Source organism: Nerophis lumbriciformis, linkage group LG07, assembly GCF_033978685.3.
Source record: "Nerophis lumbriciformis linkage group LG07, RoL_Nlum_v2.1, whole genome shotgun sequence".
NCBI lineage: Eukaryota > Metazoa > Chordata > Actinopteri > Syngnathiformes > Syngnathidae > Nerophis > Nerophis lumbriciformis.
The window spans coordinates 46,513,595-46,538,205 of NC_084554.2; the positions used below are offsets into that span (position 1 = coordinate 46,513,595).

Genomic DNA, 24,611 nt, shown 5'->3' on the forward strand with positions numbered 1-24,611 from the left:
CGCCTCACCAGCAGGAAGTCCACCACCTTCACCACAATAAAAGTCTGATATTGTCCTTGGTGAGATGTCACTTCCTGTCACAAAAGATGACATCGTCGCCCTTTATTATCAATCCGCTTGGCGTTGCCATGGAAACAAAAGTAGCGAACCCCCCAGTTTGCGGCACAAACTTCACACAATAAACTTAATTACCAATAATCACCAACCAGTAAGGGTGAACGAGAAAAATCGATTCATAAGTTTCAAAAATCAATTTAAATAAAAAAAAACTTAAACATTTTCAAATGAGTTTTTCTTTTAAAAAATATATTTGTATTTCTTAGAAATATATATATATTTTTATAATTGATTCTTATAAAAAAAATGTATGTACCGTACATTTCTTTGTTGACAATATACATATATATTTCTTAGAAGAATCAATTAAAAAAAATATACGTATATATTTATAAGAATCAATATTTTTTTTTATAAGAATACATTTATTGATTCTTATAAAATTATATTTCTTCATAAATACATATATATATAAAGAAAAATATATATACATGTTATTTTTTCAAAAAACATTTGAAAGAAAAATAAATGTTTTAGGCCATCTCCATGCAACCAGAAAGAGCTTTTTTTTAACCCGATACCCGTTTTGAAATAGTTTTCATTATAATTATTATACCAAATAATCGTGTTAAATCCAGAATCGATTCTGAATTGAATCGTCACCCCATCGACTCGTTAGGTGCCCAAAGATTCGCGTGAGACCGACTGTGAGCTCAGGTAGTTTTTGATGGTGGCGATGAGCCGGCTCTCCTCCTCCAGAGTCAGGTCCAAGTAGTCGTCCTCGTGGCGGGAAATGTCCTCGAGGACCTCGTTGACCAGCTCACTGTCGTCTGCAAACGGACGCCTGTCAATCATTGGCGCGGCATGGAGGGAGGGGAAAGGCGTACCTGTCGAGCTGGACGACGTGCTGGGCTCCTCCTCCGAAGGGGGCGTGGCGCTGGCGGGGACCACGCCCTGATTGTCCAACAGGAGCTGCGTCGCTAATTGGACGTCTCCGCCCGTCAACACGAGCGCCATCTCGGCCTCCGTCCTCTCGAAGCCCAAATACAGCAACTGCACACATGGAGCGTCCTCCAACACATCGATCCATGGATTGATTGATTGATTGATTGATTACGATCACACACCTGCTCCAGCGATTCTGGACTGACGGTCTCTTCTCTGTCGGTTTTTGACTCCGGAGGCGCCTGGCTGGCGTCCAGCAGGATCTGACCACCACAAACAAACAAACAAAAAGAGTATTGCGTTGTCCCACACTATTGAAGACACTTGAAGTAACCGTGCTCACTGCAAAGGCTTTGTCCACGTTTCCGTTGGCTTGTTGCAGCGCCATGGCCGCGTCCTTCTTGGAGTACCCCGCCTCTGTGAGGACGGAGATGCCCGCCATCATGTTCTTCCTCTTCTGACGCTCCCTGTGCTTCAGCTCCTCGCGCTCCTGGTTGCCGCGGAAACGAGAAACAGCCGATGACACTTCTTTGTTTTGACTCACGTGCAAACCTTGTTGTCGTCGTGGCTACATGTCTTTTTTCTTTTTACCTGTCTCTGATTGCTGATGAGCATGGCGGCCTCGTGCACGTCGCCCTGACACGCCCTCAGACTGAGTCGAGCTTCTCTCTCGCTGAAGCCGAGCAGCATCAGCTCCGTCATTTTGTCCGAGTCAGGACACAAACGTCCGTACAGAGACTCCACCTGACGCACGCACACGCACGTTCAAAAGTCGCCAAATATGCAAAAGGGACTTTTAAAGATCTTATGAGCACTAACATGATAACAATATATTTTTATTGTTTGCATTGTATGAATATATATACATCTTTTACCCTCTTCCACCTTTGTTTACCTTCTTATGCCTTTGTTTACCTACTTTTTACCTTTTACTTATGTTTACCTACTTTTTACCTTTTTCTACCTTTGTTTACCTACTTTTTACCTTTTTCTACCTTTGTACATTTTACCTTCTACTTATGTTTACCTACTTTTTTACCTTCTTCAACCTTTGTTTACCTACTTTTTACCTTCTACTTTTGTTTACCTACTTTTTTACCTTCTTCAACCTTTGTTTACCTACTTTTTACCTTCTACCTTTGTTTACCTGTTTTACCTTTTTCTACCTTTGTTTACCTACTTTTTGCCTTTTTCTACCTTTGTTTACCTACTTTTTGCCTTTTTCTACCTTTGTTTACCTACTTTTTACCTTTTTCTACTTTTGTTTACCTACTTTTTACCCTTTTCTACCTTTATTTACCTACTTTTTACCTTTTTCTACCTTAGTACATTTTACCTTCTACTTATGTTTACCTACTTTTTTACCTTCTTCAACCTTTGTTAACCTACTTTTTACCTTCTACTTATGTTTACCTACTGTTTACCTTCTTCTACCTTTGTTTACCTACTTTCTACCTTTGTTTACCTACTTTTTACCTTTTTCTACCTTTTACCTTCTACTTATGTTTACCTACTTTTTTACCTTCTTCAACCTTTGTTTACCTACTATTTACCTTCTACTTTTGTTTACCTACTTTTTTACCTTCTTCAACCTTTGTTTACCTACATTTTACCTTCTACTTTTGTTTACCTACTTTTTACCATGTTCTACTTATGTCTACCTACTTCTTTACCTTCTACCTGTTTACCTTCTACTTTTGTTTACCTACTTTTTACCATGTTCTACTTATGTCTACCTACTTCTTATCTTCTACTTTTGTTTACCTACTTTTGATCTTCTTCTACCTTTGTTTACCTTCTTTTTACCCTCTTCCACCTATGTTTACCTACTAAATATCCTCTTTCATCTGTTCTATGTAATCTACTTATGTTTACTTACACAAACATAAGTAATAGTTATACAATGTTTGACTGACTGTATAACTACATACCGTATTTTTCGGATTATAAGTCGCAGTTTTTTTTCATAGTTTGGCCGGGGGTGCGACTTATACTCAGGAGCGACTTATGTGTGAAATTATTAACACATTACCGTAAAATATTAAATAATATTATTTATCTCATTCGCGTAAGAGATGAAGCAAATGGCAGCAATCGTCACTCACACGTCAACCAATAAGAATTCGGCGGGGGAGGGTCATGGCAGAAGTGCATTGTGGGTCATGGTATGCTATATGCTACTGCCGTAGCTATTAAAATGGATCACATCAACATTGGCGGTAACTTATAAAAACTGAGAAGGACTGAACAAAAATGGCACCGAAAAGGAAATCATATACTGCAGATTACAAGCTGGACGTAGTGAAATATGCAGCAGAGAACGGCAATCGAGCAGCAGAAAGAAAGGACACACCAGAGGTGACACCGGGGAGGAAGATTTCATGGGATTTAGCGATCAGGAGTGACAGATTGTTTGGTAAACGTATAGCATGTTCTATATGTTATAGTTATTTGAATGACTCTTACCATAATATTAGGGTGACCATTTCCATGACACCAAAAAGGAGGACATTATGCGCCATATCAATAAATTACTATGGTGTACATAGGACTCTGGTATACTCTTATTTATAGTACAATTTTGAGTGGTTTAAAGATGATGTTTGTGTGGCTGAATAGGAAAAAATATTAAAGTCAAGTGTTTGTTAACAGTATTTGTATTTATTCAATACATTGTGGTGTTCAAAAAGTGACCACTGAGATGAATCTTTTCAAGTGCAGAGTGCCACAAAGCATAACATGTGTGGACTTAAATGTAGTTAACATATATAATTTAAAAAAAATGCCACAAAAAATTTTCCACATCAACATCAAGGCTGCTTGCTGCATATCTGGTTGCGTTATGCAGAATATGGGCCAAACAGTTTGCAGGGAGCACATCTTTTTGGCTCAGTTTCAGCTTCTGATACACTGTTATGTTTGCCAGAATTGACACTGGCATTGTCTGCTGCATATGCAGACATGTTTTTCACCTCTAAGCCAGACATCTCAAGTTTTGCCAGCAGCTGGTTTGTTATGGCTTCTGACGTTTCGTTGCTGTCACTATAAAAATCCAACAGGACATGTTGGATGCCTTCATCAAAGTGAAAATACCTTACCACAATGGGAAAACACTTGTTTGTTCCTTTATTTGAGGCGTCGGTTGCCACGGAAAAGGGTAGGTTGTTTTCTTTTATGTAGTCGGTATGTTCCTGTACTGAATAGTGAGCGATGACGTTCTCGCACAATGCCTTGGCTTTTGTTCGGCCACAGGCCATCCCTTTAGCTGTGGGATAGTCACTGAAAATCTCCCGGTCCACTTTCATGCCACAGTCTAAACTTCTGTAGGACTGGTGATGCTTTACAGCAGTGGTTCTCAACCTTTTTTCAGTGATGTACCCCCTGTGAGCATTTTTTTAATTCAAGTACCCCCTAATCAGAGCAAAGCATTTTTGGTTGAAAAAAAGAGATAAAGAAGTAAAATACAGCACTATGTCATCAGTTTCTGATTTATTAAATTGTATAACAGTGCAAAATATTGCTCATTTGTAGTGGTCTTTCTTGAACTATTTGGAAAAAAATATATAAAATAACTAAAAACTTGTTGAAAAATAAACAAGTGATTCAATTATAAATAAAGATTTCTACACATAGAAGTAATCATCAACTTAAAGTGCCCTCTTTGGGGATTGTAATAGAGATCCACCTGGATTTAGGAACTTAATTCTAAACATTTCTTCACAAAAAAAGAAATCTTTAACATCAATATTTATGGAACATGTCTACAAAAAATGTAGCTGTCAACACTGAATATTGCATTGTTGCATTTCTTTTCACAGTTCTTTTTGACAGACATTTTAGTGAGGGTCAAACCATCATGGCATGGGGGAAACTCTGGGTTTATGGTAATGAATGGAATAGCCTACTTAATTTGATGTTCAGTTTATGAACTTACATTACATTACATACCCCCAGGGTACCATTTGAGAACCACTGCTTTACAGCATGGTACACCTTGCACAGCTCCGCAGCAGTTATCTTGTCATCCAGGGGCGACGAAACTTCACGAAAAAATGTCCTCATTGAAGAGGTACCTGCGCACGTTTATTACTTTTATGTTTATCCGTACCCGCATGCCGTTCAATTGCAGCTTTCCCCTGATTACTTACGTCGACATCACATCGACAAAGTGTGCAGAAGCCATGGAATGAGTCTCGACTGCTTTTCGTTATAAATTCGTGCTCTTTTATCCATTCAGAATTAAACGAGGTCTTGCGTTTTGGCATGATGCTAACTTTCTGTCAATGTCATGCCGCAACAGCACATGAACCCTTGTTTACTTTTTTAACCAATGATAAGCAGATTTGTATCCGACACGGCTCTTAGCCAATCATTTGATACGTTACTGCGTTGGGGGCATTTTTTACGGTCTTTGATTGGCTATTGCGCTGCAGCCCAGCAAAGATGAAAAAACTCTGCTCTTCAAGCCTAGTGCCTCAAAAAGGAGGACAAATACGTGTCCGGCTTGATGCTGCGCCGGACGCCGGACAGGGCATAAAAAATCCGGACTGTCCGGCCTAAATCCGGACACCTGGTCACCCTACATAATATGTTACGTTGACATACCTGTTGGTTATTTATGCCTCATATAACGTACACTTATTCAGCCTGTTGTTCACTATTCTTTATTTATTTTAAATTGCCTTTCAAATGTCTATTCTTGGTGTCGGGTTTTATCAATTAAATTTCCCCCAGAAATGCGACTTATACTCCAGTGCGACTTATATATGTTTTTTCCCTTCTTTAATATGCATTTTTGGCCGGTGCGACTTATACTCCGAAAAATACAGTACTCGTTTACCTTCTAAATACCACATTTCACCTACTTTTTAGCCTCTTCTGCCCGTTTATTTTCTTTTTACATTCTTCTGCCTGCTTACCCTCTTCTAGTCTATATAATATTTTACTTACGGCCTACTTAATACCATGTTTTACCTACTGTGTGTTTATTTACTTTTTACCTTCTTCTTCCTTTGTTTCCCTACTTAAAACCACGTTTAACCTATGTTTACCTTCTTTTTATCCTCTTCTGCCTATTTACCTACTCAATACTATATTTCACCCAGCCAGGTTTACCTGCTCATTTACCTTCTTCTGCTGTAGAATGTTAACAATTTAGTTTTTTCTTCATATATATATAATAACCCAGCATGATGTTCCTGTTAAAATATCCCTGTAATGTTAGCATGTGGCATGTAGCGCATTGGACGACGTGAGGAGAAGAAAATAACTTCCTACTTTAGTGAGCAGCTCCTGGGCTTGAAGGTCGTTGCCCTCGATGAAGGACAGCAGACTCTGCAGGAGGTACAGGCGGAGAAACAGCGCCTCCTCCCTGCCCGTGTTGCCCTGGAGACGCACGCCAAGGTGTCAGAGAAGACCACACGCGGTGATAAGCGACGCCCACCTTGATCATGAGCAGCCGCTGCTGCTGCTCGCCGTAACATCGCAGGAAGCAGTCCTCGGCGCGCAGCAGACGCCCACGCCCGTCGTCCAGGCAGGACAGCGCCTCCAGGGCCTGGTAGCACCACACGATGTCCAGTTGCAGGACGCCGTAGTTGTCCACCGAGCCCAGCAGCGTGGAGCCGCACTGACTGAACACACACACACACACACACACACACACACACACACACACACACACACACACACACACACACACACATTTTGAGCATCACTTTGCAGACCATCATCACCATCATGGGGGTGTTCACACCTGAAGTGATGGTCTGCCTGCAGTAGATGACACAGAGCGTCGTCATGACACTTCCTCTTCATGAGGGCACGCCCCTTCTCATGGAAGCCCATGGCCACAATCAGTGCCTACACACACACACACACACACACACACACACACACACAAAAGTCTGATATTGTCCTTGGTGAGATGTCACTTCCTGTCACAAAAGATGACATCGTCGCCCTTTATTATCAATCCGCTTGGCGTTGCCATGGAAACAAAAGTACCGAACCCCCCAGTTTGCGGCACAAACTTCACACAATAAACTTAATTATCAATAATCACCAACCAGTAGGGGTGAACGAGAAAAATCGATTCATAAGTTTGAAAAATCAATTTAAATTAAAAAAAAATTTAAAAACATTTTCAAATGAGTTTTTCTTTAAAAAAATGTATTTGTATTTCTTAGAAATATATATATTTTTGTAATTGATTCTTATAAAAAAAAATGTACCGCACATTTCTTTGTTGACAATATACATATATATTTCTTAAAGAATCAATTTAAAAAAATATACGTATATTTTTATAAGAATCAATATTTTTTTTTATAAGAATACATTTATTGATTCTTATAAAATTATATTTCTTCATAAATACATATATATATATATATATATATATATATATATATATATATATATATATATATATATATATATATATATATATATATATAAAAATAAAAATATATATACATGTTATTTTTTCAAAAAACATTTGAAAGAAAAATAACTGTTTTAGGCCATCTCCATGCAACCAGAAATATTTTTTTTTAACCCGATACCTGTTTTGAAATAGTTTTCATTATAATTATTATACCAAATAATCACACACACACACACACACACACAGCTTATCATTTGGAATGGGGACCAAGTTTTTGATCATCACTTGTAGGGACCACCCTTTCTACAGGTTGTGGAGGCATAAAAAAAATTGGGTAAAATAGCCACTGCACAGTTAGCTCATACTAGGGCTGCAACAGCTAATCGATTAAATCGATAATAAAAATAGTTGCCGATTAATTTAGTCATCGATTCGTTGGAACTATGCTATGCGCGGAGGCTTTAAAAAAATTTTTTTTTATTTATTTATTTATTTATTAAATTATTTTAAAAAAAAAAGTTTTTAAATAAACCTTTATTTATAAACTGCAACATTTACAAACAGCTGAGAAACAATAATCAAAATAAGTACAAAAACAGTATAAAACAGCGCCAGGGCGGCGCTGAGGCTACGTCTCATGAGGTGGAGGTAAGCGGGCCAATCATGTGTCATGTGCAGCCATACTTGCCAACCTTGAGACCTCCGATTTCGAGAGAGGGGGGCGTGGTTGGGGGAGGACAGGGGCGTGGTTGAGGGGGGGGGGGGGGGGGGGGGGGTGGTTAAAAGGGGAGGAGTATATTGACAGCTAGAATTCACCAAGTCAAGTATTTCATACATATATATATATATATATATATACACATACATACATACATATATACATATATATATATATATATATACACATATATATATATACATACATACATACATACATACATACATACATACATACATATATATCTACATCCTGAAAATATGCAAACAAAACTGTGTTTAGATAATTGATACTTCAAACTTGCATAAATAAATCTTAAGGAATATAACATAACTTGGCTTCTGAGAGCTTCAAAATGTAATGAATAAAATGCTAAAGTTGTTGATAAACAAGCAATTATTTTAATAATTAAACATGGTCATTTTAAATGAATTATTATGATCATTTAAAATTAATTATTTCCAATATATTTATTTTAATGTATAATTCTATGGCTGGATGTAATAAGGAGTCAGAAAAAATACAAATAAAAATACAATTAATTTTGATGTTTTTAGCAAAATATAGTAAAAATGTATTTAGTTGTTTTTTTAAATTGATAAATATTTACTTTTAGGTAAGATAAACATAATAATACAATTTATCTGTAGTCTGGATGATTTAGTTCTTGTCACCCTATTGTCCTCCTGTCATAAAAAAAAGGCTGTCCTCACTCAGGTCCGCATGGAGCTGGAGGGGGCGTGGCCTCCAGCTCCGGCTGAAAATCGGGAGATTTTCGGGAGAATATTTGTCCCGGGAGGTTTTCGGGAGAGGCGCTGAATTTCGGGAGTCTCCCGGAAAATTCGGGAGGGTTGGCAAGTATGTGTGCAGCTCACGTGACGACGCCGTCTCCTTTGCTGGAAATATTTGAAAAATGGCGCAGGAAAACAGTACGGATAGTTCAGCGGAAAAACATATTGAGGTTATTGCTTCAATGGAGAAAAGTGTACGACCTAAGTCTTCAAAAGTATGGGAACACTTCACTTTAAAGACTTCAAAGAGGAGCGTTTCCTGCAAAATGGCACGGAAGTACAACATTGCTTCAGGAGCACCTGAAGAGGAAACATGTTGGAGCCATGGATGAAGGGAAGAACTCACGGTATGTAACTTTTTAAGTCCATAGTGGCAACAGGCATTCATGAGTTCAGCTTTTTTGTGAGTAACGTTAACGTTATGCCTTTGTTGCAACGCAGGGCTGATAATGTGTCTCCGGCACATTTGACTCCGTTTTGAGAGAGAAAACGCACGGTCGGTTACCAATTTCGAAATAAACGTAACGGACAGAAATATCTCAGGTTGGTTTCATAATGGATCAATGTAGCCGGGCCCGATAAAGCTATATAAATATATTTAGATTTGAGTGACGCTTTAGTATAACTAAACGTTATGAAGGTGCTGGAATATTTCATGCTATTATTCAGAGGCAGCCTAAAATGAATCCTTTATTATTCACAACAGAAACTTGTACAATATCTGATTCAGTTCTGATGAGTTACATTTCTGTGTTATTATTGCTGTATGCTGCATCCCCAATGTCCAGAACATGGTGCCAGTATGCTGGCTTTTTTCAATAAAATACTGGAAAGGATAGAAATGTAGTTTGTCTCTTTTATCCGATTATTAATCGATTAATCGAAGTAATAATCGACAGATTAATCGATTATCAAATTAATCGTTAGTTGCAGCCCTAGCTCATACACGTCTTTAAATCTCTGGATTGATGAAGTAATGTGCTGATCATTCTTACTGGGCACCCTGGGGAAAAAAAAGAGTTAATATGGTTCATGGGGACCACATACCTGCCAACTTTTGAAATCAGAAAAACCTAGTAACCAGGGTCCAGGGGCCGCAGGCCCCGGTAGGTCCAGGACAAAGTCCTGGTGGGGGGTTCCTTCGCCCCCTGACGCAAAATGATTATTAGCATTCAGACAGGTTAAAATGTTGCTAAAACCATCACTTTTCTATCAGTCACAGTGACTTTTCAAAACAAAAATATTACAGCAAAAATCATATGGGTTGATTGACATGTTTATTCTGTAAGCTAACTTCAATAGTTTGAAATTATTTTGACAGTTAATGCCAGTTATCCTGTCAACCTTTCACAAGACTTCAATTTGTTAATTGAAAGTATAAACAGTATAAACAACTTTTACAGTAAACAAATGGTAAAACAGTACTAAACAATTACATTAAAAAAAAAATTGGTGTCATTATTAACTTTCTGTCCAAGCTTGTATAATCTACTGCCTTGTTCAATTGTAAAAAATATTCTGTGCCTAAAATTCACATTTCTATCACAATTATCATACTGTAAACATGGTAAGCTAACTTCATTAAAATTAATAGTCCTGTCAATAGCATGGAATTACAATTCAAATGTAGTTTTTTTGTAAGCCTTTCAAAAGAATTCAAAATATGAAAAATTAATGAAAATTAATTTAAGCCATCAGACACTTGAAAAGTGGCACATCACATCTCTAATGTAATCATTTTAACTTTTCAACAGAAATAGCACTGCAAAAATATTAAGGACATACTTCTGTATTTTGGTAGTTATGCTGTCAACATTTAACAAGATTTCTTCAACTTGGACTTGAAAGCATAAATAGTATAAACACTTTTAACAGTATAACAGTACTAAACAATTCCAATAGATAACATTGTTGTCATTACCTTTTTGTTTGCTCAATTATTGCCTCCGTAAATAAAACTTCGGCATTTATCACATCCAAAGAATCTGTTTGGGCGACGAAAAACGTTGAAAGTTTTCCACTTGTATCGCTAGCAACGGCATTAGACTTGTGTTTTTTTGTCCCAACGTGGTGTTTTACATCGCTAATTCCTCCGTGTCCGATCGAAAAATCTTGTCTGCACAAGGTGCAATTCGCGTAGTTTTCACCCTTTTTGGAACGGATAATTATTCCCGGATAGGCTTTTGAATATTCTTCACAGAATGACTGCAGTTTTCTTTTCGGTTTAAGACTCGTATGCGATTTTTCTCCGGCTGATTCTATGATCGTTCGCTCGTTTGGAAACAATGGCCTCGTGCTTGGCAGCGGTGCTATAAATAGCCTCGCACATGGCATTCGGAATGGCTCGATAGGAAGTTACGGGAAGCAGTGTCGTCGATTGTCATTGTTGTTACGCGATTTCGTGAATAAAACTTTTTTTTTTATTTATTTTTTTTATTAATGAAAAAACTTATTTTTTATCACTGCAACCGTAACCCGGAATAGGTTGATGAAAACCGGAGTAGTTGGCAGGTATGGGACCAAATTTAAATAATTTTGCATAATTCACACAATTTTGTACGTGACTACTGAGGACCATTTAAAAAAAAAAAAAAAAGTTGAAATGAAATATGACATGATGGTCAGAATACAGCACTACAGCTGTCCTCTTATAGGAAGTTTCACCACTCAAATGTTAAAGCAAATCCTGCATCTTCTGTGACATTATTGAAAACTGCTATTTAGCAGTAATGAAGTTGTCTGCAACTCCAACTACCATATATAGAAGGATGGACAATTCTGAATGAAAAGAAACTAACCAGTAAACATGTTTTATGGGCCAAAGCTTAAAAATCACTTAGGCATCTTCAGAATGGATCTGACTATCATTTAAAAAGGTTTTCCTTTAGGGGACCTGTTTTGTTTTTTTGTCCCCATACCGTCAGCGGTCCCCTAAAGGTGACTGTGTAAACAGAGCGATGTCCCCATTAAGTAAGCATTGCCAGAACACACACACACACTTACACACTTTTCACAGAGTACCACCACAGGCATACTTGCCAACCCTCCCGGATTTTCCGGGAGACTCCCGAAATTCAGCGCCTCTCCCGAAAACCTCCCGGGACAAATTTTCTCCCGAAAATCTCCCGAAATTCAGACCGAGTTGGAGGCCACGCCCCCTCCAGCTCCATATATATATATATATATATATTCTATAAGTCAAGTATTTCATATTATATATATATATATTATATATATATAAAATATGAAATACTTGACTTATAGAATTCTAGCTGTAAATATACTCCTCCCCTCTTAACCACGCCCCCCCCCAACCTCCCGAAATCGGAGGTCTCAAGGTTGGCAAGTATGACCACAGGGAAGCTCCAAGTTCCACTAACACTACCCACATTATAATGCAGTAGCGTAGTAGGCCTAAGTATTAATTAAAAACAAGGCTGAGGTTTTATTTAACAAGTATATTTGACCACTGTAATATTACACACAGTTTGAATAGTAACACTGTGTTTGTATCTCTAATTAAGTGATTATTTGGCGTATAACTAGATACAGTTTGCGAATCCGTGCCAGCAGGTATTGGACCTTTAGCTTGCCTGGAAGTCCCCGCCTACCTTCTTCTCCTTGTGAGGAATCTTGAGAGGGTTCCCCTTCTGGTCAGCCACCTCCAGGAAGGGCGTCGTGTCAAGGTCATCAGTGCCGTCTGACAGCAGACACACAACACAACATTCCAGAAGGTTCTACGCAGAGAGCGGAAGGCGGGGTGGGTTCCTACCTCTCTCCGACAGGATCTGGAACCCTCGGTGGGTCCGCTCCAGGCTCTCGTTCTGGTTCTTGACTTTGTCGGCCTCCTCGCTGGCCTGCTGCACGAACTCGGCGTCGCTCACCTTCAGCACCATGATCTTGCTGTGGTTCTTCACGTCCTGCTGGTCCAGATGCTGGGCTGAAGGCACACAAGAGACCCTCAGCGCACGGGAGAGACCCCACCCCGGCCCACCCCGCCCACGGCGCTCGTCCCCGCTCACCCGCATTCAAGGTTTTGCCGTTGAGGATCAGTTTGAAGGACTTGAGGTCAAACTCCTCCGCGATCCTGTGGCACATCACAGCGGTTAGATCATCGTTGCGTGAGCCCGCCATCGTGTCGGCGTCCTCTACCTGTCCATCAGCTCCTGGGCCGACACGTCCAGCTTGGTCTCCAAGAAGCTCTTGGACTTGCCGCTCGCCGACGTCTTCTTGCAGTCTCGAGGCAGGAGGAGCTCCAGCGTAGCGACGTTGGTTTCTCGGAAGGTTTGGTTTCTTTTTCCTCTCTTCACCGCCTGGAGACGGATGGACTCCAGAGCGCCCCCTACCTCAGACACAGGCAGACCCAGCAGGGGGGCGTATTGCTCGGCCAGCACCTGAAACGTGAAGGATCAGATCATTAAAACGCATTGAATGACATCACATGACAAAAGTTAGTTCACATTGTTGACGCCTCCTCATGTTAGGGCGCCCTCTGCTAGACAATAAATGCAATGGCATTCTCCAGCTGTGCGGAAATAAAACTGATTTTGTAGAGTGCTGCACCGGTGAATATAAACATAATAGCCTGGTTACACAATTATTTTGTATCATTTTATTTTTCATGGACAGATTGATGGACAGGTGACAAGCAGATATTTGACTATTTATTTTTGATAACCAAACAAAATGCTTGCAACGTCTTGTTGTGTGTTCAGATCATGTTAACATGTGGAGAACATATGCAAAATTCAAACTACAATAATAGTTAGCCAGAAAGTGCTTTATTATTTCCAGGCTTTCGCAGGCCACATTAATGATGCAGCAAACCACAGATAATAATGTGGCGGGCCACTTTAAACAACGTGACGAGCAGTGTTGGGTTAGTTACTGAAAAACAGTAACTAGTTACAGTTACTAGTTACTTTATTTCAAAAGTAACTCAGTTACTAACTCAGTTACTTACACCAAAAAGTAATGCGTTACTGTGAAAAGTAACTATTTAGTTACTTCTTCTACTTCTTTTTTTTTAAAGCTCCCATTAATGCCCTTTTAGCCTTCATTTTAGTACTGTTATTGCACTGGAGAATAATACAATCTGTTGATCAACTTGACATACATTTGCATCACTGAACTCTGCTAAGCAATGTGCTCTACATACAACACACAAAGACAAAGATATGTTTCAAAGGGCCAATTTATTTCAGGCCAGAACAAATTGACAAAACTATTTTAAATAGCTGCAACATAACATACATAAGTAACAAACAGCATAATAACACTAACACTAACCACGTTAAACCCAGATTCCGAACTAATAAAGGTCTTAACTCATTCTCTTTCTATGCCACTTCAATATGGAATGCATTCCCAACAGGTGTAAAAGAAAGGGCATCTCTATCCTCCTTCAAAACCGCACTAAAAGAACACCAGTCCTCCAGGCAACTACAACCCTAAACTAACACCCTCCCTTCCACATAATACCTCTTCGGATTGTAAATAATCAAATGTAGACACTTTTTCTTATACTTTCTGATCTCTCTCTCTGTGTCCACTACTTGCTGTACATATCCTACCAAGTCAGTCCTACACTGTTTCAATGTCCATTTCTCTGATGATGCAATTGTTGATGACTGAAGTGTTGATACCAACCAAACCTAACCCCCCCCCCCCTCCATATCCCACACCCCGGATTGTAAATAATGTAAATAATTCAATGTATATACCCTGATGATTATCTTGTGTGATGACTGTATTATGATGTTAGTATATATTTGATAGTATATATCTGTATCATGAATCAGTGGACCCCGACTTAAACAAGTTAAAAAACTTATTTGGGTGTTACCATTTAGTGGTCAATTGTACGGAATATGTACTGTACTGTGCAATCTACTAATAAAAGTTTCAATCAATCAATCAACAACATAGCTGTAAAGCTGGCTTCACCTAAGGAAGGCACACGTGACATACACAGAGCCTAACCAGGCAGATTTGAATTGTTGTTTTGGGCAGTAGACGGGATCTTTGATCCAAGACACAACTTACATTTAACTAAAATGTTCTTTTCTTTGTGCTCGACAAAAGAAAAGAAGTGAGAATATCTCATACTTGCCAACCCTCCCGAATTTCACTGCCTCTCCCTGGGACAACCATTCTCCAAATTTCTGCCGATTTCCAGCCGGACTTAAGGCACGCCCCCTCCCGGTCTGTGCGGATCTGAGTGGGGACAGCCTGTCGTCACGTCCGCTTGGCCAACCAAAAAGTAACCACAGAACACTATACCGTATAGGCGTATAGTGTTCTGTGGTTACTTTTTTGTTGGCCAACGGTTGTATTGCGCACCCCCCTCCCTCCCCTCCCCTTCCCACACTCAGACACACAGTCACACGCACACACAGAGAGCGCAGAGGAAGAATCAGAAGCACGTCTCTGCTTCGCTGGAATAAAACACACTCAGATCCTCAGTTTCTAGCCGATACTACATAAAAAATAACGTAAAATAACGCAGTAACGCATCATGTAGTAACGGTAACTGAGTTATTGACTATAAAAAAATAACGCGTTAGATTACTAGTTACCGCCGAAACTAACGGCGTTACAGTAACGCGTTACAAAGTAACGCGTTAGTCCCAACACTGGTGACGAGCCACATTGAATGGTGTGGCAGACCACTTTGGATGATGTGGCAGACCACTTTGGATGATGTGGCAGACCACTTTGGATGATGTGGCAGACCACTTTGGATGATGTAGCTGTGCACTTCAGAACATTAAGGCCACTTTAAACGATATGGCGGACCAAATAAATGATGTAGCGGACCATTTAAAATAAAGTAGCAGAATACATTAAATGATGTGGCAGTATGTGGCGGACTACGTAAATGACGTGGCGGACCACTTGAAAGAATGTGGCAGGCCAATTTAAAAGATATGGCGGATCACGTATATGATGTGACGGACCATTTAAAATAATGCGGCAGAATACATAAAATTATGTGGCGGACCACTTGAAATAATGTGGTAAGCCATTTTAAATTATGTGGCGGGCTATTTTAAATGATGTAGCTGGGCACTTCAAATCACGTGGGGGAGGGGGGGGGGGGGTTCGCATTAAATGATAGTGCGGCAACACATAAATAATGTAGCGGATCACATAAAACTATAGCAGGCCACATAAATAATGTGGCGGATCACATTAAACTACATGGCGGAACACATAAAACTATGTGGCGGGCCACATAAATAAAACTATGTGGCGGATCACACAAATAAAACTATGTGGCAGACCACATAAATAAAACTATGTGGCAGACCACATAAATAAAACTATGTGGCGTATCACACAAATAAAACTATGTGGCAGACCACATAAATAAAACTACGTGGCAGGCCACATAAATTATGTGGCGTATCACACAAATAAAACTATGTGGCAGGCCACATAAATAATGTGACGGATCACACAAATAAAACTATGTGGCAGACCACATAAATAAAACTATGTGGCAGGCCACATAAATAAAGTGGCGGATCACACAAATAAAACTATGTGGCAGGCCATATAAATAATGTGGCGGATCACACAAATAAAACTATGTGGCAGGCCACGTAAATAATGTGGCGGATCACACAAATAAAACTATGTGGCAGACCACATAAATAAAACTATGTGGCAGGCCACATAAATAATGTGGCGGATCACACAAATAAAACTATGTGGCGGATCACACAAATAAAACTATGTGGCAGACCACATAAATAAAACTATGTGGCAGGCCACATAAATAATGTGGCTGATCACACAAATAAAACTATGTGGCAGACCACACAAATAAAACTATGTGGCAGGCCACATAAATAATGTGGCGGATCACACAAATAAAACTATGTGGCAGGCCACATAAATAATGTGGCGGACCACATAAATAATGTGGCGGATCACACAAATAAAACTATGTGGCAGACCACATAAATAAAACTACGTGGCAGGCCACATAAATTATGTGGCGTATCACACAAATAAAACTATGTGGCAGACCACATAAATAAAACTATGTGGCAGGCCACATAAATAATGTGGCGGATCACACAAATAAAACTATGTGGCAGGCCACATAAATAATGTGACGGATCACACAAATAAAACTATGTGGCAGACCACATAAATAAAACTATGTGGCAGGCCACATAAATAAAGTGGCGGATCACACAAATAAAACTATGTGGCAGGCCATATAAATAATGTGGCGGATCACACAAATAAAACTATGTGGCAGACCACATAAATAAAACTATGTGGCAGGCCACGTAAATAATGTGGCGGATCACACAAATAAAACTATGTGGCAGACCACATAAATAAAACTATGTGGCAGGCCACATAAATAATGTGGCGGATCACACAAATAAAACTATGTGGCGGATCACACAAATAAAACTATGTGGCAGACCACATAAATAAAACTATGTGGCAGGCCACATAAATAATGTGGCTGATCACACAAATAAAACTATGTGGCAGACCACACAAATAAAACTATGTGGCAGGCCACATAAATAATGTGGCGGATCACACAAATAAAACTATGTGGCAGGCCACATAAATAATGTGGCGGACCACATAAATAATGTGGCGGATCACACAAATAAAACTATGTGGCAGGCCACATAAATAATGTGGCGGATCACACAAATAAAACTATGTGGCAGACCACATAAATAAAACTATGAGGCAGGCCACATAAATAATGTGGCGGATCACACAAATAAAACTATGTGGCAGGCCACATAAATAATGTGGCAGGCCACATAAATAAAACTACGTTGCAGGTCACATAAATAATGTGGCGGATCACACAAATAAAACTATGTGGCAGACCACATAAATAAAACTATGAGGCAGGCCACATAAATAATGTGGCGGATCACACAAATAAAACTATGTGGCAGGCCACATAAATAATGTGGCAGGCCACATAAATAAAACTACGTTGCAGGTCACATAAATAATGTGGCGGATCACACAAATAAAACTATGTGGCAGGCCACTTAAATAATGTGGCGGATCACACAAATAAAACTATGTGGCAGGCCACATAAATAATGTGGCGGATCACACAAATAAAACTATGTGGCAGGCCACATAAATAATGTGGCGGATCACACAAATAAAACTGTGGCAGACCACATAAATAATGTGGCAGACCACACAAATAAAACTATGTGGCAGGCCACATAATTAATGTAGCGGATCACACAAATAAAACTATGTGGCAGGCCACATAAATAATGTGGCGGATCACACAAATAAAACTATGTGGCGGATCACACAAATAAAACTATGTGGCAGACCACATAAATAAAACTATGTGGCAGACCACATAAATAAAACTATGTGGCAGGCCACATAAATAATGTGGCGGATCACACAAATAAAACTATGTGGCAGGCCACATAAATAATGTGGCGGATCACACAAATAAAACTATGTGGCAGGTCACATAAATAATGTGGCGGATCACACAAATAAAACTATGTGGCAGGCCACATAAATAATGTGGCGGATCACACAAATAAAACTATGTGGCAGGCCACATAAATAATGTGGCGGATCACACAAATAAAACTATGTGGCAGGCCACATAAATAATGTGGCGGATCACACAAATAAAACTATGTGGCAGGCCACATAAATAATGTGGCGGATCACACAAATAAAACTATGTGGCAGGTCACATAAATAATGTGGCGGACCACATAAATAAAACTATGAGGCAGGCCACATAAATAATGTGGCGGATCACACAAATAAAACTATGTGGCAGGCCACATAAATTATGTGGCGGACCACATAAATAAAACTTTGTGGCAGGTCACATAAATAATGTGGCGGACCACATAAATAATGTGGCGGACCACATAAATAAAACTATGAGGCAGGCCACATAAATAATGTGGCGTATCACACAAATAAAACTATGTGGCAGACCACATAAATAAAACTATGTGGCAGGCCACATAAATAATATGGCGGATCACACAAATAAAACTATGTGGCGAGCCAGTGAAAATGAGTGGCAGGCCAAGTAAAAATATGTGGCAGCTACTTAAAAGATGTGGCGGGCCACTTCAAATGATGTGGGGAACCAGACCCACCTGTGCTGACATCAACATAGTCACTGTATAATAATGTAGAATTATAATATTTCAAGTCATTGAGTCACCTGGAGTTGCTGCTGTCCAGGCTGCTCAGTGTCATCAGTGTAAGGTGGCTTCCATAACTGGATCTTCTCCTGTTTCAGCAGGTTCTTTAGCTTGGCCGCTATGTTCTGGTCCGCCATCATGCTGAGACAAGACGACAAACACACAAACTTAAACAAAGTCGCTCTGTGACGTCAGCAAACACAACAACAAAGACAACAGCTGCAAGCGTCTTCCTGCCTACATGACAGCAAGATTGGGTCTGCCGGCGCCGAGGAGGAAGACCCTTTGGAACTTTCACTTTCAGTTCGTGCTTCGTTCCTTAGCCGAGTATGCTAACATGACAACGTCACAACGCTTCGCTTCGAACAAAGCTCGTGTAGTTGGACAGAATAAAACAAGATGCACATCGTAAAGTATGCCTTCAGTCACCGTGGAAGCTTCGCGCCAGTCAGCAAGATGATGAGGACGTGATAAAGACGTGACAATTGCTAAAAGATCTTGAATTGAATTTAAACCTTCCAGTTTCGTCGACAGTGCAACAGCGCCTTCGAAGAATAGCTTAAATAACATAAGCTCTCACTCGGACCGCCTTTCAGAACCTGGTCACCCAATACAAGCCATGTTTGTTCGGAGTGACACCTCATCTCTCGAAACGATCTTTAGTCCTATCCGGAAACATGGTTTGACCTAAAAAAAATATACAACGATTTAGTTTTATTTTAAATTTACTCTTTATCTTTTCTAGCTTTACAATATTGATAGAAGGTTACGTTCGGTACATAAAACGTCAAACGTTTGCAGAGTTGTTTTTAAAGACCGACTGCCATTACGTCACGTCCTGTTTACTTCTTTTGCTCACACGTGAGCGTTCAGTAAATGTTCCTCACCGGGTCCGCCACAAGGTGGCAGTAGTGGCCCAAAGAAACATATTGGCATACACACAAACACACAGTGGCATCAAACTTGAATTAATGAAAAGCCAAATTATTTCCAAACATATGACTTCTATTACTTTTGCCTGCTAAGCCTTGGACAATCATTTCCAGGCTTAACATGCATAAACAAACTGCAAAACATTAGAATGTAATCTGATTACTATATATTCTAAAGCAGGGGTGTCCAAACTTTTTCCACTGAGGGCCAAACACTGAAAAAACAAATGTTTTCATATTAAATATGTTTTTAACTCTTAGGGCTGTCCTCAAGTTTGGTGAATGTTAAATGTCCCAGAGACGCGATATGGTCTCTTTCATGAAAGTTTTAAAAGTAAGTCATAAGACATTATTATTTTTTTACTTATATATATTTTATATATAAGTAAATATTTTAATGCCCTTTTTGTCAAAGAAAACCCTGTTTCTTAGGGGGGGAAACACAAAACATGCAATATTTTCCCCAAAATGGAATATATGATGTGAAGTAATAGGACACTTAACTAGGTCAATAATTCATAACAACTTTGATTTTGATTCATTTTTTTTGGAGCAATGGTGATGTTTAAAAAAAAACAAAAAAAAACATCACACTAAAAAGGTACCTGGGATCCACTCATCCATAAAAATGTCGAATAAGTCTTTCTTTTTTTCAACACCACATCAGTTTTCTATTTGTCAACTCTACTTGTTTAGAAATGTTTTTTGTTTTTTTGTTTGTCCCTTTTGTCATCGTAAACTTTGTTTTTTGATGGCAAAAACACAAAATATGTGATATTTTCCCCAAAAGAATTTCAGGAGCGGAGTAAATGAGGTGAAGTAATTGGAGCCTTAAATAGGTCAATAATTCATACCAAACATTGATTTATATTCATGATTATTTTTTGAGCAATGACAGGTTAAGAAAAAAAATCTCACTAAAAGGTCCCTGGGATCCAAAAAGGGCCCACTCATAAAAATGTCTCATATGTCCTATTTTTAAATTTTATTTTTTACTTCCAACATCAGCTCTATTTGTGGATATCATTTAATTTTTATAATTCTTTGAAATTTTTGTTTTATGTCCTTTTTGTCATAGAACACTTTGTTTTTTGATGGCAAAAACACAAAATATGCAATATTTTCCCCCAAAATAATTTCAAAAGTGGAGTAAATGAGGTGAAGTATTTGGACCCTTAAATGGGTCAATAATTCATAACAACATTGATTTATATTCATGATTATTTTTTGAGCAATGACAGGTTTAGAAAAAAAATCTCACTAAAAAGGTCCCTGGGATCCAAAAAGGGCCCACTCATAAAAATGTCTAATATGTCCTATTTTTAAATTGCATTTTTTACTTCCAACACTTACATCTCCAAATCAACATCAGCTCTATTTGTGGATATAAATAAATTTTTATAATTCTTTGAAATGTTTTTTGTTTGTTTTATGTCCTTTTTGTCATAGAAAACTTTGTTTTTGATGGCAAAAACAAAAAATATGCAATATTTTCCCCCTAAATAATTTCAAAAGTGGAGTAAATGAGGTGAAGTATTTGGACCCTTAAATAGGTCAATAATTCATAACAACATTGATTTATATTCATGATTATTTTTTGAGCAATGACAGGTTTAGAAAAAAAATCTCACTAAAAGGTCCCTGGGATCCAAAAAGGGCCCACTCATAAAAATGTCTAATCAGTCTTATTTTTTATTTATTTTATTTACTTCCAACATTTAAATCTCTAGATCAACTTCAGCTCTATCTGTTGATATAATTTAATTTTTATAATTCCTTAAAATGTTTTTTGTTTGTTTTATGTCCCTTTTGTCATAGTAAAGTTTGTTTTTTGATGGTAAAAACACAAAATATGCAATATTTTCCTCCAAAATAATTTTAGAAGCGGAGTAAATGAGGTAAAGTAATTGGAGCCTTAAATAGGTCAATAATTCATAACAACATTGATTTATATTCATACTTGCCAACCCTCCCGGATTTTCCGGGAGACTCCCGAAATTCAGCGCCTCTCCCGAAAACCTCCCGGGACAAATTTTCTCCCGAAAATCTCCCGAAATTCTGGCGGAGCTGGAGGCCACGCCCCCTCCAGGTTTATTGTTAGGCAGTTTCATTAATGTCCTCCCAGCGTGGCAACAACACATAACAACAGCAGTCACGTTTTGTCTACCATAAAGCAGTTCGTCTGCCGTAAACAGCAATGTTGTGACACTCTTAAACAGGACAATACTGCCCTCTACTGTACATGCATATGCATGATATATATATATATATATATATATATATGAAAATACTTGACTATATATATATATATATGAAATATTTTACTTCACCAAGTCAAGTATTTCACATTAGAAATACTTGACTTGGTGAATTCTAGCTGTAAATATACTCCTCCCCTCGTAACCACGCCCCCAACCACGCCCCCACCCCACCCCCGACCACGCCCCCCGCCACCCTCCACCTCCCGAAATCGGAGGTCTCAAGGTTGGCAAGTATGATTTATATTCATGATTATTTTTTGAGCAATGACAGGTTTAGAAAAAAAATCTCACTAAAAAGGTCCCTGGGATCCAAAAAGGGCCCACTTATAAAAATGTCTAATCAGTCCTATTTTATTTATTTTTTTACTTCCAACATTTAAATCTCTAGATCAACATCAGCTTCATCTGTTGATATATATTTTTTTAATTCTTTAAATGTTTTTTTGTTTGTTTTATTGTTTTATAGTGTTTTTTGATGGCAACAGCACAAAATATGCAATACTTTCCCCAAAAAATATTACAAAGTGGACTATTTGATGTGAAGTAATTGGAGCCTTAAATAGGTCAATAATTCAACATTGGTTTTAATTGATTATTATTTTTTGAGAAATGACAACTTTAAAAAAAAAAAACAGCCTGCGTGGCAAATTTGTGTTATTAAGAGTCGACATTGCAACTTTTTCTCGCCACATTTCACCTGTTAGCTCTTTTTTTTGTGTGTCATAGTATTATCGGAATGTGCCGTGGGCCGTTAAAAAAATTAGCTGCCCGGGCCGCACTTTGGACACCCTTGCTCTAAAGAGTAGTGTAAAAGTTAAACAGACTAACGCCTTGTTGATTTGAGCCCAGTGCATGCTGGGAGACATTCTACCTTCTTACAAAGACCAGCTGGTGGGATTGAGACCTGACAGGAAGGCCGTCATTTGTTCAGGTGTTTTCCTCCGCCGACCATCCAGCGTGGGTAGTCATTAGCCAGTCAGGAAAGACGGGTCCACTCTCGGCGTTTCGTGGAAGTCTAGCGCTGGTTCTGTCACTCAGCCGCCATGCGGTGCGTTCAGGGGATTGCAACCTGTCCTTCAAAATGAAATGTGAGAGGTCAAATTGTGCCGAGCGTGCACTTTTCTTCTACGTGTTGACGACTGTCAGGTCACACATTGTTTTTAGAATGAAGAAGTCGGGTTTTACCACAACAGTCTCAGTCCGAGCGAGACCCTCTGCGGACGTCTTTCTGGCAGGTGATGTGGCGAGCGTAGCGACCAATCATCAATCATCAAAACCTTGTCCTGTTTCGTTTCTTCGCTCGTCTTTGACCTGGGTCACGGGGTTGATGATCCTTGTGTCATTCTTGATGCCGTGCACGCAATGAATTGTGGGTAGCTGACCACTTTGCCCACGGGTAAGCTGGCAGGCGCTTGCTTTGTCACGCGCCGAGGACGTACCGTTCTGCAGCAAAAATGCGGGGACGTGCGCGCGGGGCCTCAGAGTTCAGGTGAAGTTCACCGCGCGGCGTATGTAGGACAGCGCGCCGTCGAACGGGGGCCGCCGCGTCCAACATCCCCGCGTAACCCCACTGATCTAAATGCGAGCGCAGGGTGAGCGGGTTCAAAGATGCACACAATGCTGCGTTCAGGGTCCGCCGGGAATAAGCAGCTCCGCCACTGCCGTCGACTTGTGAGAGCGTTTGAAGCCCTGTGAAGCGGCAGGCGGCGCTCTCATTATTCCCCCACTCATGACCTGCCTTTAACACCTGCAGACGCAGTGCATCATGGGTCGCGCATGTCACAGCGACAGTACCCACAATGCACTGGGAGAGGAAGAGAGGTCAAAGGTGACAAACAACCCCCCTCCAAATAAGAGAGGCTTTGGAAGTAAACTTCAGCAATCACGTGACTCCGCCTCCTCGTGTCCTGACTCGACTCGCCGCTTTCATTTGAAGGCGATGAAGCGAGTCCCAGAGGAGCCCAAGTGGCGGCGAGACAAAAGGATCGATGCCCCGCCTCTCTTCAAAGTCCACTCTCCTGAATTGACCCGCCGCCGTTCACCTGAGGCGTCCTCCCGCACATTAAACCGATTCAAATGCGGCGAGCGGCGTTTCAAAGCCCACCGAACGTCGCGGCGATTAAATATTCATAGACTAATCTTTGCCTTGTTTTCTCACGCCGCAAAGCTCCGCCCACCAGAGACTCCTCGGTAGGCTCCGTCCTCATTTACATTCTCGCCACTGCGGCGGAATGTCAATGTGGGGGTGGGCTTGGGGGGTGTTCACGTGTCCTCACATGACTTCTGCTTTACATGCCATTACCTGAGGACACCCTCCAGC

The 24,611-nt window shown here is 39.7% G+C and overlaps 1 protein-coding gene across 3 annotated transcripts; it reads right to left on the reverse strand.

Annotated features, from left to right (window-relative positions):
- Nucleotides 1–50: 50 nt before the first annotated feature.
- nub1 (negative regulator of ubiquitin-like proteins 1) lies at nucleotides 51–23,782 on the reverse strand. Of its 3 annotated transcripts, none has more exons than XM_061965046.1 (14): nucleotides 23,163–23,782; nucleotides 19,119–19,239; nucleotides 13,049–13,290; nucleotides 12,919–12,983; nucleotides 12,669–12,836; nucleotides 12,508–12,596; nucleotides 6,755–6,861; nucleotides 6,446–6,632; nucleotides 6,280–6,387; nucleotides 1,594–1,746; nucleotides 1,346–1,492; nucleotides 1,185–1,265; nucleotides 945–1,110; nucleotides 51–887 (listed from the first exon to the last, which is right to left on the reverse strand). In XM_061965046.1, exons 2-14 carry the CDS (start codon nucleotides 19,236–19,238, stop codon nucleotides 733–735), a joined length of 1,788 nt encoding a protein of 595 aa, XP_061821030.1. In that variant the 5' UTR covers nucleotide 19,239; nucleotides 23,163–23,782; the 3' UTR covers nucleotides 51–732. The 3 variants fall into 3 exon arrangements, with proteins under 3 accessions (XP_061821030.1, XP_061821027.1, XP_061821028.1); XM_061965043.2 differs by lacking the exon at nucleotides 23,163–23,782 and adding an exon at nucleotides 19,528–19,894; XM_061965044.2 differs by lacking the exon at nucleotides 23,163–23,782 and adding an exon at nucleotides 19,340–19,894.
- Nucleotides 23,783–24,611: the final 829 nt, after the last annotated feature.

Coding starts and splice junctions, on each gene's coding strand:
- nub1 (XM_061965046.1), bottom strand. CDS start 19,238: ATGATGGCGGACCAGAACATAGCGGCCAAGCTAAAGAACCTGCTGAAA. Junction 1,111..1,184: donor GTCCAGAATCGCTGGAGCAG/GTGTGTGATCGT, acceptor CCATGTGTGCAG/TTGCTGTATTTGGGCTTCGA. Junction 888..944: donor CACGTCGTCCAGCTCGACAG/GTACGCCTTTCC, acceptor GTCCGTTTGCAG/ACGACAGTGAGCTGGTCAAC.